General features: G+C 35.7%; 3 protein-coding genes across 4 annotated transcripts in view; 2 read left to right on the top strand and 1 right to left on the bottom strand.

Moving 5' to 3' along the window:
* The window catches only part of LOC135081451 (IDLSRF-like peptide), a 123,815-nt gene extending 120,609 nt beyond the window's left edge, over positions 1-3,206 (top strand). The window contains exons 4-5 of the mRNA XM_063976145.1: positions 554-706; positions 1,306-3,206. Coding sequence (XP_063832215.1) covers positions 554-706; positions 1,306-1,499 — 347 coding nt within the window. The 3' untranslated portion in view covers positions 1,500-3,206. The remainder of the gene's footprint in view (positions 1-553; positions 707-1,305) is intronic.
* The window catches only part of LOC135081443 (nucleolar protein dao-5-like), a 190,512-nt gene extending 181,028 nt beyond the window's left edge, over positions 1-9,484 (bottom strand). Inside the window, exons 1-3 of one of the 2 annotated variants that reach the window (XM_063976134.1) lie at positions 9,021-9,484; positions 6,393-8,658; positions 4,726-5,293 (exon numbers count right to left, since the gene is read on the bottom strand). In XM_063976134.1, the coding sequence (XP_063832204.1) occupies positions 6,622-8,658; positions 9,021-9,263 (2,280 nt within the window). In that variant the 5' untranslated portion in view covers positions 9,264-9,484 and the 3' untranslated portion in view covers positions 4,726-5,293; positions 6,393-6,621. Of the gene's footprint in view, positions 1-4,060; positions 5,294-6,392; positions 8,659-9,020 lie in introns of those variants that run through there. The other variant, XM_063976133.1, reaches the window with a different exon arrangement.
* A 314-nt stretch (positions 9,485-9,798) lies between these two features.
* LOC135081455 (phosphatidylinositol-binding clathrin assembly protein LAP) overlaps positions 9,799-15,224 on the top strand; it is a 49,840-nt gene continuing 44,414 nt past the window's right edge. Inside the window, exon 1 of the mRNA XM_063976151.1 lies at positions 9,799-10,069. Within this exon, the coding sequence (XP_063832221.1) occupies positions 9,919-10,069 (151 nt within the window). The 5' untranslated portion in view covers positions 9,799-9,918. The remainder of the gene's footprint in view (positions 10,070-15,224) is intronic.

Genomic DNA, 15,224 nt, shown 5'->3' with positions numbered 1-15,224 from the left:
TAAGTGCCACTTGTGGTCTAAACTGAATAAATATTTTTGATTTGATTTGATTTGTTCCCCGACCACGCCAAAAATAGTGAAGAATACTCTGTAATAACGTAAATTGTCTGCCTTAATTAGGTGCTTGCGTAGATACTAAAATTAGTGTGTGTCATTACGTAGGATAGAATTTGAATTAGGTAGGTTGTAATTAACCTTAAGTAGCCAGTGCCTTACTTATAATTAAATTGATACCTAAGTAGGTACCTAGCTACGTACTTAGGTAACGCACGTTATTCAAGAAGTAATACCTAAGTAGAGGACGCATTTTAAATTAGTGGTGATTTTATCAACTTTTTTGTTGATTACGGCCCAGGTCATTAAGCTAAGTACATGTTTAGTTTGAACGTGATGGATTTGAACTTGCTTGATTACTTACATAAGTTACTAATCAAGTAAGAGTATTCTAAAAAGTTCATATCAAATGAGCACGCTCAAGCTAAAAATATAAATTCATAAACCTTAACCTTCTTCCTTCATTTCAAAACTAACCAAAACATTTTCATCTCCCCAGCAAAACGGCCGCCAGTCGAAGAAACGGCTTCCTTCCTCCAGTCGCTGCTGGCTTCGCACGGCCCCAACTACCTGGAGAAACTGTTCGGGAGCAAGGCGAGGGATGCTTTAGAACCGCTAGGAGGCGTGGAGAAAGTCGCCATTGCTCTATCAGGTAAGAGAAGATACCTATTTTGAAACCCCATAATATTCAATTCAGAAAGACGCTGCTGGATGCTGGCCTCTCTATGTTCAGCAGTGAGTGGACGTCCAATGGCTAAAATAATGACGAATACCTTCAATACACAGTGTCATTTAATTTTTAGCCACATTGCTTCAATCTTGGCGCATATTTTAGGCTTCCATCAGGTAAAAAAAACATATTTGATTTGGTATGGGGGTCCATCCCATTATCTTAAATACTTAAACGTCTGTAAATTGCTTCAATATTAAGTCGCATATTTTAAGCGTTTTATAACTACACAGAATAATCCGGTTTAATAAGTAAGCCCATCATACTTAATTACCAGCGGAATGTTTCCAAATAAGCTTAACGTCTAAGCGTCGAATTTCCGATTTAACGGGAAATTCCAAAGCGGTATTATCCGTCAGATTAGCTATTCTAACTGACAAGTTAGGGAATAGGAAATATCAAGGGGCGAATCGTTTCCATTAAATCAGCGTCGGATTTGGAAACTTGGGATTAAGATAAACCAACAATATCCTCCAGAGGTTTTAGAGAATGTTACTAAAGAAAACTGTTTTCTGTTCCAGAATCTCAAACCATCGAGGACTTCGGCGCAGCCCTGCATCTCATGAGGTCAGACCTGGAACACCTACGCTCCGTCTTCATGGCGGTTGAGAACGGAGACCTCGGCATGCTCAAATCCCTCGGCATCAAGGACTCCGAGCTCGGTGACGTGAAATTCTTTCTGGAGAAGCTGGTGAACACCGGTTTCCTTGACTGAATAGCACCGGAGTCTGCCTCTGATTATTACTCTGTCGTCCAGTTTGGCCCCATCAGCTCCTCCTTCTACAGCTACCTTCCTTACGACTCCATCAAATACCGGAGAAAGTAAACTTTCCTTTCCACCTTCCCCCCTTGAGAGATTGTTGAATGCTTGATGACCCCGAAGAGTCTGTGAGAATCCTCCAGCACTAGCCAGCTCTCTACAACCGGCCACGTAGACCGTCTGGTTCTCTTGATGATTCTCACAGAAGATACTGATTTAGTAACCATTAGATAGTGACAAGTGTATTAATTTCGAATTAAACCCTAGGATATAGGTATATTTTTGTATTAAAAGTTGCTTTATTAGAGTTGTTAATTGATGTTTCAAGCTCAAGATTCATCAGGGTATACTCGCGTCACCATCATTCGAGTGTTGATTTGATCAGAGCGCAAAAGACTGTATTTAGATTGTCTCCGCTGGGAGTGGACTAATGTGAATGAAATACCGTGAGCTGAGCACTCGATTGATGACCCTGACTGAAACTTGAGTGACCTGAGTGAGTGAGATTACATTTGAGTGTCGCCCCCCACCACTTACTTTAAACCTTTTAAACTGAAGTCAGAGGCGACTCCATTGAAACCGAGTCCATTCTAAGCGAGATATAAAGCTACAAGTCGGTTGATTTCATTCGATTAAAAATGTCCTTAGGTTATAAATTATAAAAATCGTTGAAAGAATGCATGCGCTTTATATCTGGCTTTTGGAAAAATCCAGAATAGGACCATGGATACATATCATTTTAAATTTAGATCGTAGGATAAAATACATATCATAGTTCGTAATCAGTAGTGAATAAATACAATTATTTTAATATGATCGGTATTGTAGTGTTTTATGAAACATTTTATAGGCCCGTTTCGTAGGTTTTCGTCATTGAAATAAAACCTAAAGCATGTTTTAACGGTGCTGCACTTAAAATCCGCAAACATATCAAAAATTTGTGATTAATATATTAGAATAGAGAAATGTGTGTTATTTACTTATATTAGATTTAAATGTAGTTGCAAAGTAATGTAATCGACGTAGGTAGTTGTATAAAACCTATTGCATTTCTACTTTTTGTCTATTACTAAATTTTGTCATCAGTTATTGTTTATGGATTAAACATATCTTTATCGATGTTGTCTTGTAATAAAACTTTTGTCAAATGCGGGCTAAGAAGACAACGAATTACTATTAACGTGTTTAAAATACGTCTAAAATCACGTTATAATTGTTGAATTTATTGAACATCGTAAGATAAGAACATTGTATGGAGTAAGGAAGGACATGACGGCTTCTCACAGGCTTCAAAAGCTTTGAAAAAATAATAACAAAATTGAAAGATTGATAAGAGATTGCTAAAAGTACGCAGCCTGTATTTGCCAGAAGTTGTATGGCCCGATTGGTCTAACTTTTTCCAACGCCAAACCTGTAGAAGTTTCTATTCTCCGTTATCTAATAGAAGTTCACAAATTCACTATTTTAACATGTAGATAGCTGGTAAGTTATTAATAGAATTGGTATACAACTCGATTATAATTTTGACTTGCGTCAGTTCTAGAATAAGTACTTCAATGTCTGCGATCTTGAGCTGTTAGTTGATATTATGTGTTTTTAACTACTTGAGTATAAATTAATGGCTTATCTTAAATGACAAATCAATAAATGAATCATCTCTAATTTGAGTTTCATTTCTAGAAGTAAATCCATTGTATTTTACTGCCCTAAAATGAAACCTAGATGTAAAGTCACGAACGCCTTTTGAAAAAGAAATCTATGACAAGTGATTAAGGTTCAAATTATGATGTAAATATATTAGCCAGAGCCCTCTATCCTAGGGTTAAGACGTCAAAAGAACTTGCTTACAGTAGGTAATCGATAACTGGAGTCATTACATCACATGATCACACTCACAACCTATAAGCACTTGTTGCAAACACCTACTATACATAGATGAACTACAATGAACTGTCCCACCCGTGATATTGACAGCGGGGCGCCACCGTCAGTACTGGATCGTTGGTTCTGATTTTTACCACGTTGTATACAGGGTGTGTCGTAAATAGTGGTCCAAAGCAAAGGGGTCGGTACACTATACACTGAGGTACCACATACCAGTATTTAAAAAAATCAAGATTGTTAAAAAAATATATTTTTTAAATTGGTACCTTGCGTTACAAATTTGATTACATTTATGTATTAACTAAGTATTCCAATCATTTTTTTACAAACTGAATTTAAATAAACAAGTTTGTTTCGAAATTCAATACTCACTACTACTAGCAAATCGGTTGACTTTACCTTTACTTTATGGACACCCTTTAACATAATATAAATTTTTAAATACTGGTATGTGGTACCTCAGTGTACAGTGTATCAGCCCTTTTGCTTTGGACCACTATTTAAGCCACACCCTGTATGGTAGAACGATGGTGATGCCCGCGCCCCCCTGTTAATGGTGTAGTTCATCAATACTTGCGTAACAACACGACTGCAAAAACTTCACTGGGTCTAATTCAAACATTTCGTTTTTAACTTCACATTTAATTTATATACAACTCTTAAAGTTTAAGTAGCAATAAAATAATTATCACTAGATAATAACACCGTAGACAGGATCTCTATGCATGTCCATTGAAATATGAAATTGACCATTATCTAGAAATTTAATCAATAAATAAATTAAAGCGCTCATTAATTGGCGCCACTGTCTTAGCCACGAGTAATGGAGAAGTTTTCTGATGTTGAAAACATTATATTTCACTGAATGGGATTAAAATATAGACCAAAACTAAAAAGACGGTCAAGTTTTTTTTTTTAAATCCGTCTAGAAATTATTTAAATTACCTACATATTTTCGCGTGGACTCAAAACATCGGCGGTGCCGTGACGTCACGCCACCCGTTCTAGTTTCAAAAACAATGCTTACCACACATGGCGCTTCATTATTCTTTCACAATTATTATTAGTTTTACTTATATTTTCAAGTTTTATTAATAGAAAAAAAATTGGAAACTTCTCCATTGATAAGCCAGTGGCGCCAACTGGAAGCGTTTATGGAGGGTTATTGATAAGATTCTAAAAACCTTAGGTTTTAATCTAGTATTAGCCTAGGCACAGACCATCGACTTTTAGTTGGCCGATAGTTGGGCCCGATTCTAGTTTGTATGAAGAATCGGCCGATACCAACTCGGTGTACATAATGTGCGCACTTTCATACATTTCCATACTGATCAACAGCCCGGCCCAACTATCGGCCAACTAAAAATCGGTGGTCTGTGCCTAGGCTTAGATCAATTTAAAATTTTAAAGAACATACAAATAACCTGTATTCAGATCAAAACGTAATCATTCATTACAAAGTTTAAGCTTAAAATATAATAGAAAATAGATATATCCCAATTTATATCCACTCACAATTGAACAATTTTAAATTTGCCTAATGTGGTCTAATGAATATTTAATAGAAGTATTGATAGGAATAAATAAAGCAAGAGGTTTTTTAACCACCAAATGAACATTTTAAAAACAAATTATAAGAAACATTCTCTTAATGAAACAAAAACATAGATTATACTTTTAAATTGTTTAAATGCATTAACAAATTCTCAGTTTGCTAGTTACTCAGAAACATATTTCACTTAACCGAAGGACAACAGAATAATGCCTATTAAGGAAAAAATACTCCTCATAATATTATTAAAATAACACATTCATAAAGTAAGCAAGAATGCAAAATTGTGATAGCAAAGTAAAATTCAAAATACCTATACGGGTCATTCCATAAAAATCTGTATATTTTCGACGTCATTTTGTCCGTAACTTTTTTAAGATGCTTTTGAATACTTTATTAGTGTAAATTATTGTTTATTAATTAATTATGTTATGTCTAAAAGGGCCAGTCACTTTATGCTTTATTTTAGGAGAAATTGTAATTTTCAATTTTTTCATACTACATTACTCCTATATGACTTCTAATAAAGTATAAAACTTATAACCTTAACATTCATAGATAAGTTAATACACATAATGTAGTTGTTTTGTTATTATCACTATATAAAAAACATCATTCCCTAACTAGTAATTTAGTCCCAAGTGCCGTTGAAAGCTAGGGCCTGACGCTCTAGGGACTGACGATTTGGAGTAAAACTTAACACAAATGCAGATTAACTTTTTAATAAGATAAGATAGATGCTTAATACGATGTGCCGAAAATAGCCAAAAAACCACACGTAAATACTATTAAATTATATACAATTTCCTATTATAATCAATAAAGCTACTCAACTAGGGACTGACGAAGTGACTGGATTAACACATGTTTCGGTAACAACTGGCACGTTTGCACTAATTCAAAAAACGGCTACCGCAAAGCCAGTATGGTCTGAGGATAACTTCGTATCGTACTTTAAACTCAACTAAATGCCATTTACTCTAAATACATATTAAAGCGCAAAATTATAAAATCAGTGCGTGGCGAGGGAATGACGCTAAAAACTGTAGACTCTTTTTCAACTAAAGAAAATCAAATTATTGTTTATTGAAACCGCAAAATATTAATAGAATTTGGTGTAATATACATTTAAATAGATTATTCGTTAATTAAAACAAAGGATAAAGTTGATGTTTTTATAAATGTGGGTCCCAAAACACAAACTTTTGGAGTACGGACATGCCTAGGGAATGACGTTTTGGGTCATTCAAAAGGAATTTAAGATGTTTTAAAAATAGTTTCAAAAAATATAAATGGGTGATGAATAAAGCACATTGCGAGCTGTTATTTAACAATTTTGGAATAAAATATTAACAAATATTTCATGTGAAATGTGGCGCGGACTAAGAGTTGACATATTTTTGTGGAATGACCCATACATATTTTCGAGATTTGTACATAAATCATATTTTACTCTATGCTATCACAAGTCTGCCTAATTCCTGCTCTAATCATTAATAATAAAAAATATAACTTACATAATATACTTTAAAGAAATTCAATCTTTCCTAATATAACCAAAATTGTTTGTAATATTAACTGTTATTATTGTTGCATCTAAACTTATCTAAATGCACACTGCAAAGTAGTGAAACGTTACAATCACTTTCTACGTTTTTTACTATTTTTTTCTCTTTGCATATCCTCCTCATCCATTTGTTTGTAGTGCGATTGTATGTGTGCTAGTAATTTCTTTTCCCGTGTGAAGTTATCTCCACACATATTACACGAATATTTCCCTTTCTCCTTGTCATTATCAGCTGCCGATTTTAAAACAGAGCTGGAAGTAGAAATTTGAGATTCCTGAATTATATTATCGGTGGGCAAAACATACGACGGTTGTAACAATGGATCAACATTGATGAAATTAAAAAATCCATGATCTTTCGGATGAGCAGCGTCTTCCAGAGTGACATTAAAAGGCTGGTCTGGATCTGTTCTAGTTTCATGTTTTTTTCTTGGCCGCTTCTTAGATACTTCTTCGGGCAGTGCAGGCTGAGGTTTTGTGGATATTAATAATTTACTTGGATTGCCAGTCTGTACTATTGTGTACGACTGCTTTTTCATAGCTGGAGTAGTAAAAGTAGGCGGTTGAGGTGCTGCAGCTGAATAGATACTGGAATGATGTGGCATTGTTTGGAACAACCCTACTGGATATGGCTGCTCGTCTGACTTTTTAGAGATTTGTGGTGACGGGCCATCTAATGAGATAACATCGGAAGTATTTGTTTTTTGTCTACGGGATGATTCACTTACTTGCTTAGATTTCTTACTCTCAACTGGTGTAACATCGTCACTTTTTCGTTTTTTAGAAGATTCAGTCTCTGTATTATTACCGGTGGCAGTCTTTTCTTCTACTAATTGGAAAGTATTATTTGGCCCTGGCACTAATTTGTATCGAGAATTTAAACTTGGAGCTGTCGGAAATTCTACAGATGGCATGCCAGCTGGCGTTTCTGGAGGTGACTTAGATTTCTGTTTGACTGGTGGCTCCCTAGGCGATAGAGCCCTAGATGGGGGATCTCTTGGTAGATTATTTGATTCATCAGAGATAGGAGCGACAGTCATCCCAATGAGTGAATCATGATTATTAATACGCTTAACTTTACTGGCAGGGCCAATTCTTGGCTTGGGTTTGCTCTCAGGCACAGGTTTAGGTTCTGATTCAGCTTTAGTTGTATTCAACTTATCAGGATTAGGCTTTTTTAGTTCCCCATCAATTTTAGTATTGATGTACTTAACCGTTGAAATTTTTGGTGGTTCCGGTTGGATTATATGTTTTGTAAAATCTACTTTTGGAACTCCTGTCTTGGCACAGCCATGAGTGATAACCACATCTTTTTTGAGGAAGTTCCTGTTACATAGCTTACACTGGAATAGCACTCCAACACCGTTAACTTTTATCATACTGACATGGTCCATAATATTAAATGGTTTCGGTGGTTCTTCAGCTGGCTTAGGCTTAGGTGGTTCTTCGACTGGCTTAGGCTGGCTAACTGGAGGTGGTTTTGTATTATCATCAGACTCATCAGAGCTTTCTTCATCAGAACTAATCTGCACTGTATTTCTTTTTGTTTGAGGTTCTTCCTTAGGCTTATCATTTGTTTCATTACTTTGTTTATTAGGTGGCTTCTTCTTTTTATAATCTGGTAACCCGTCAAGCAAACAATCAGATTTTTGGGAGCGTGACGACCTTGTTGGTATAAATTTCTGCTCACAACTATCAGGACTTGATTTTGTTGGTTTTGAACTCACATCCTCTGATTTATTGGCTTTAGTTTCAACCACTGCTGGCTTCGGTGATTCGGTTCTTGGTTTAAAAACCTTTTTAACAGGTGCAGGTGGTTCTGGCTTTTCGTCTTCGAACGGTATAGGATTCAGAGGAATGTCTTTAATACCTTCCATGGCCTTCTTGATCAACGCATCACAAATGTCGTCATTAGACATGTTTGATTTGTTCAATTTTTCCTCCCATATTGTCCTGGTTCTTGTCTTGGTTAAGATAGGTTCTTTCTTTCCCATAGTAGTGTTCAGATTGTGTTGGGTTTTAATACATTTCTGAATAAATTCATACAACTCCTCCACTTTGGCTGAACAGCGGAAGCAGATTTTGTGTGGCAGGTCATCATTTTCTGCAATCTGTTGACAAAAATATGTTTAAGTTTGATTGTAATAAAAACAGAAATACTTACAATGTAGGTACATTTTATGTAAAATAGGAATAACAGACCAAATGAAATGCTAATAACTTAAGGAAGCAATAAACATATTGAGTATTGAGTATCATTACAACATACTAAAGAGCAATCTTATGGTGTTTGTGATACAAATGACAATATTTTAAAAAATACAACAAGTTTGCATAGGAGTAAAGTAGAATTTGGGTAAAACTACAATATATTGTCGAGCTTTCATTATTGCTCACACAGTGAAAGTTTTCGAGGCAAAATACTGTCTGTCTTAGATTAATAAAGGCTTTATTAATCTGTCTGTATACTCACCCCAAAAGGCATCAATTCATCAATTTTTTTAGCAGTAACTTTGTCCGCATCGAATATATTCAGGAAAGGCCCATCTCTCGACTCGCACAGCCTGCAAACTTTCATGAAGACAGCCTGGTTTGCGGAGCAGATGGCTGCGGCTATTGCTTCAATATCAGTCTTATTAGGAACTGATAATGTGCTACTCGTAGGGCTTGCCACTGCTGGCTTCGAAACTTTCGGTTTAGGCTTTTTCTTTGCCATCTTGCTAACCGTTAGAAAATAGCTGTGATGACTGCACCGAAATGTCCCTCTCGTTTACTTATTTAACAAAATATCCTGACTGAAATATACATTCAAGACTATTCTGGAAACACTTAACTGTTTATCCCGTACCAAGATATTGTTCTAGTTATTAGCACCATGTAAAAATCATGAATTTCTCTGCAAAATGTAATATGGCTGACAATACAACAAGACATTCGGAAAACATATGAATGCCATAGACAATTTTGTATGTTTTTTAAAATTCCACGAATTCGTATTTAGTCTGTGGTATAAACATAGACAAGAAATCCTCTTCTCCAGTTCTCCATAATCATACCAATAAGTAATCTGTGATAATCATATTTGGAGAAGATCAAGCGATAATGCAATAAAATAAAATCTGATTATCGCTAAAGTAAATTGCAGGACATAAATGTTTTAATTCTGGGAAAATGATAAACGACTTGCAAAGTCACAAGATTATGTGCTTTTTTCAAATAGCAATACCTCTTCAGTCGTGGCCGCCATCTTGAAATTCAGTATTGTGCCAGTCGGGGGGGCGGTGACATTATTTTACCCGTCATCGTCATAATTTTGTGAACTTGTTCGAAAAAACGCGAAAATAAGTGTCGTTTTTTGGTGTAAATAGTTTATGTCAGGACTGAACGTGAGGATGGCGGGTCAGACTATAAACGATAGGTTTTTGGCCGCTCGGCACAGTATCGCCGGCCAAGGATTAGCAAAGTCAGTATGCAAAGCTACAACCGAAGAAATGATTGCACCGAAAAAGAAACATTTAGATTGTGAGTATTGTTATGATTATGCTTTAGTGTTAGAATTGGTTCGATCTTGAGGTGTAATTCGATTCGCGTATTGTTGGTGGCCGAGCAGTGGTAGCAAATGCCAATGGTCGATAGTGTGATCTTGAATATTCGTTTCGATCGTTGGTCGCAGGTTGAGCAGACGTCACAGATTCAGTCGGGCTACCACATAAAAACATGATACTGTATGACCAATTAATTTGTGTCGAAATATTTTACATAATTGAGTCTCACGGCTCCACAATGCATCTTGACACAGTTTTACTATTATGTCATGTGAAAGAAAGAACCGGGGGATGGTAGGTATGTAACACGCTGGTAAATGCAAAAAGTTGATAGTTGCTATTGGTTTTATGTAATAACAACATTTGATCATTATTGAGTATGTAACAACTTGTTTTGCAAATTGTAATTTCAAACCATTCTAATTACTTTTCAGTTTTTCACAGAACTAATTGGTTTCTTGTGGGTATTTTTGCATTTTTTTTACATCTAAGTAGGTTCCACCTACCCACACATTTTGTGTAATTTTTTTATTTTAATAATTTATTTAAAATTTGATTCTGATACTTTGCTCAGCCATAAGTTTCAAATGCAATTAAATTGATGTGTAATCACAGGTAGGTAATTTGACTTCAAAAATACTTGATTCTAAAGTTCTAAACTAAAAACCCCCCAAGCCTATCTACAAATTAGGATTGTGAATCCTCAAAATCTGAAACTATACATAATGTTACTGATATGAACTGGAAACTAATTTTGTGAATTTTGTACTAATTGAAGGCTCTCATGTCTGAGCAAAAACATTCTTATTATTATGTCACACTATTTCTCTTTTCCTAATTTTCAAATTCAATTTAAATTCATCATGTTGTTCGAACTCAATAAGTAGGCATGAAATAATAATTTATGAGTGATAACTGTGAAAAAGGCTGGGCATGGATGCACTGCAGTGATTGCGCTGATAACCGGCTGGCCAGTTTCCTGTGTTACATTCTGATATGCTCTGTCCCTCTGATTGGAATGTATTATTTAGGAAATATTTGACTTAGGGCACTGCACTGCATTTGATTGAAGTGAATAAACAAGCAATATTGTAATTAACTTCATCAGTAAATAGGTTGTGACCATTTAGAATTACTCTAATTGGAATATCTAATAAGAAATACTTATACTTAGGAAAAATTTAACTTAATGTTTCTTGGAAAATCATTGGTCTCACATTTTTGTTGGTAGATAAGTTGGGCATTTGAGTAAATACCCACCTTGAGTAAATAGTACTGTTGAGTCACTGTATATTCACTGTTACTAGAAATCAATCTAAATAAAATGTCAAGCAGTTATCATATCTAAAAAATAGGTAAGTAGTCAATTGAATTGGTTCACCTAACATAATTTGAGTAGATAGGTAGGTAGGTACATGATATTGTTTAAAAACTGAGTCAAAATGACCACAGGTCATCATCCTATTAATCATCTTGTTTCATTTGCACTTTGCCATTGCACTGTGCTGACATCTTGACCCAGAAGGTCATTGCTCTATTTCGTCAAAATATCTGCGTCAAGATTGTCCTGCCTACGCCGACCGTGTTGTCATTGGTTATCGCCCGCCTAATCAGCTGAGTGCAAAAAAACTTATCAAAATAAACAGTTTTACTTATAAAATGTTCACCTAATTTGATGCCGTTTTGCTAGACTCGATACGACAAGGCATTACATTAGCCTTTATATCGAGTCTGGAATACGAAATTCGCGTCAAGGTGACACGCTTATGACGTCACGGGACAGACAGGATTTGCGTGGGCACTTAATTTCCATACAAAGAAATAAAAACATGTTCAAACCCAATTCATCTTATTCAACTTCATCGGCGATTTGTTCTAGGTAGAGGCCTACTTTATTACGGTTTACTAATACGATAATATTATGTAAAAAATTGGTTTGTTTCTTCTAGTTACCTGAAATAACATTAACATAAAACTTAAGATAAGCGAACACGCACAGTTCAGCCGTGTTTTACAGTCGCTTATTTTTTCACTTTTGAACAAAACTAATTAGAACTGTAGCATAAGACTAGGCGCAGACCACCGATTTTTAGTTGGCCGATAGTTGGGCCCGATTTTAATTTGTATGAAGAATCGGCCAAATCAAATCAATACTGATCAACTGACCGACTAAACTATCGGCCGACGAAAAATCTATGGTCTGCGCCTAGGCTAAAAGTGAAGGTTTGCGCTAATGGTCACAACTATTTAGGACAACTCGGATTCTGAAACAAAACTATAATAATAAATTTAACCATACAGGCTTTTAGAGAATCTATTCTAATTATATTATTTTGAGCTTACTTGAATGTAATTTCTGAATTTCTTTGCATGAAATGGAGCCTCTGCGACTTGCAAAAAGTTGATACAGAGCTATAAGCTGAAAAATGAACTCGTCTCGTAATGTGGAAGCCCTATGTGGACGAGGTCATTGCCCCTATCGCCCTTGAGGATCCAGAAATCTAGAATCTTCCGCCCCCTCGTTCAAGTTGGGATGGCCCAGCCGTCGCCGCCTGTGACGTCATTGCACGACACACGCATGGTGATCAGCTGTTTACGTAAGCGCAAACACCGTGCCTGTTTTATGGCGTGCGTGTTTATGGAGTTATTATTAACTGGGGAATTCTTGTACACTTCCGCTATACTTTCCGCACAAAGTATTTACCAATATTGGTCTTTTGTAGCGCTATATTTTAGCCTGTTTAATATAATATTCCTCTTTTGTTTTAAAATCCTGCATCAATAAAAGTTTACCTACAAACAGACAAAACAAAAATTATCTAATAAACAAGTTATTCATGCTCACGCTCATCCAATTGATTATTTTTCCGATTACATTGTAACGACATCTGGTGTACGTGATATCGCGTTTTGAATTTAAAGAGCTATCTGTATCCTAACATGAAACCAGACGCATGAATACATTGTAATGCGATTATGCGAGTAGATGTTGCTATGTGGAAAAAATGACATCCATATTCCGGTTGTAGGAGATTACCATCATGCAACTCTCCTCTACATTTCCTTATAAGTAAGAATAGATTTAGCGAAGGCTTTTAGTTCTTGTATTTGATTCAAATAACAGTGTAATATATGCAAATAAATCGTTTAGCTTACTCTTCTACCCTCAACTAACTCCAGGCATATCTAACTGCCCTAAATCGTCATCTATTGATGTCATCATCATAATCAGTCCACAGGTGGGGACATAACATCGAGTCTGATCGTCAGCTAAGCATTTCCAACATCTCTCTGAAGCTTTTCATTTAGCGTCGATTTTGTATCCCATCTTGCCTGCGTGATATCAATGTCCTGTTTATCCATCTGTCATTTGATTTACAATAATTTGACGAGCTTGCTTCTTTGATTTCCCAAGCGATTGACGATCTATTATAATATCAAATAAAAGTTATTCTCTGCCAAATAAAATATTAATCAATACTGAACACCGATTCCAGGAAAGTTTTGAGAGTAAACTCGTACAGTCGAAGATATTGAAAAGCCGTTTTAATAATAGGCGCTATGCTGCTTGCATAATTTTTCTACATTACAGCTACGTTGTCCTTGACCGTACACTAGAAATAGCTACGTCCCAGTTCAAGTAAAAAAGAATAACTGCGGGTCTCGGTCTACTTGGAAGGAAAACGATTTCGAGTTGTAAGCTTGATCCCTCTCACGCATCCCTCCTAGAGTAATTAAATGAGGGAGACGGATAGAATCGAATATCTAAACAGTTTAGACTCTAAACTTTAGAGGATCGTGAATCTGCATCAGAATTCGGAACTCATAGATTGAAGTTGCCTCAGTTTTTTGGAAAAGTAAGACTTGATGTAGGTTTTAAAAATGTAGGTCATTCCATCTAAAATACCTAGCGACGTACAACATGTAGGTACATAGCTGATGCTTAGTTACAGTTGCGGCAAAACGAGGTTAAAAGAACTAACTCTACATAACATTATCTATATTAACTTGTAATAATAATTACCTTCCCCAAATATGTACCATTAGAAAACTGTAAATAAATAATAAATATCAATAATTTCAGCTCTTGTTGTTTCTCTTGTAATAACTTAGGAAAGTGAACGATTCTGTCTGGTTAAATGTCAACTAGCACTTTCAGAATTATTATTGAGATCATCAAAAAATAAAGGAAAATGCCAGACTCGTATTTTACTCGGCTAGAAAATGTACCTATTCTATTTTTTGGACGACACGAAATGTCGAGCAATGGCTCGACGAGGTTTGTGCTTAGAATACTAAACTTGAAAATCGAAAGAATCTCAAGCCAGGTTTATCTCTACAAATATTACAATTACAATAAAGAATTCCACAACAAAAGACAGCCAAAGTATCATTTGAGCTTCTCAAAGCTGCCCGATCGGGTATAAACAATGTTTGAAAAGAGGCAATGAATCGAAAGTCGTTGGACCTATTCATTGCAATGTTGAATTAATGAATGGATCGCTACGGCTTTTATCTTTATAATGTCGCTTTAACATCTCACTCAGCTCAATCCTACTAATATTATAAATGCGAAAGTCTGTCTGTCTCGCTTTCACACATAATCCACTGAACCGATTTTGATCAATTTTGGCATAGAGATACTTTGACTCCCGGGAAAGGACATAGGATAGTTTTTATCCCGGTTTTTGAAACAGAGACGAGCGCGACAGTTTTTCCGTGACATAAAATTTCACGCGGGCGAAAAGCTAATGTACCTACCACAATATGAGATTGTAATCCCTCCGTTTCTATATTTTGTGGTCTATCTTTCTCTCTCTCGACATCTCCCTATAACTGAAAGCGATGGATAGATCATACACAGCTGATTAAACGGCCTTATAGTCAACAATAGTGCGAATGAAATGAGCGTTGAATTGCGGTGATAATCAATTATTGAACCTTGTGCAAAGATTACTTGATTACATCCAAATCAAGTAGCAACTAGTGTTTCCAAACTATTGATAATTCCCAATTTATTGTGGAAACTTATTTAAAACAAATTGTTAAAATTCCAACTATGTACGTACGTGTCTTTCTACTACTCTACAGTTTCGTTCATCTCATTGAGTTGTATGAATTGTAGGATAACA

Source organism: Ostrinia nubilalis, chromosome 20 (genome assembly GCF_963855985.1).
Source record: "Ostrinia nubilalis chromosome 20, ilOstNubi1.1, whole genome shotgun sequence".
NCBI lineage: Eukaryota > Metazoa > Arthropoda > Insecta > Lepidoptera > Crambidae > Ostrinia > Ostrinia nubilalis.
This window is presented reverse-complemented; position numbering and strand designations above follow the sequence as displayed.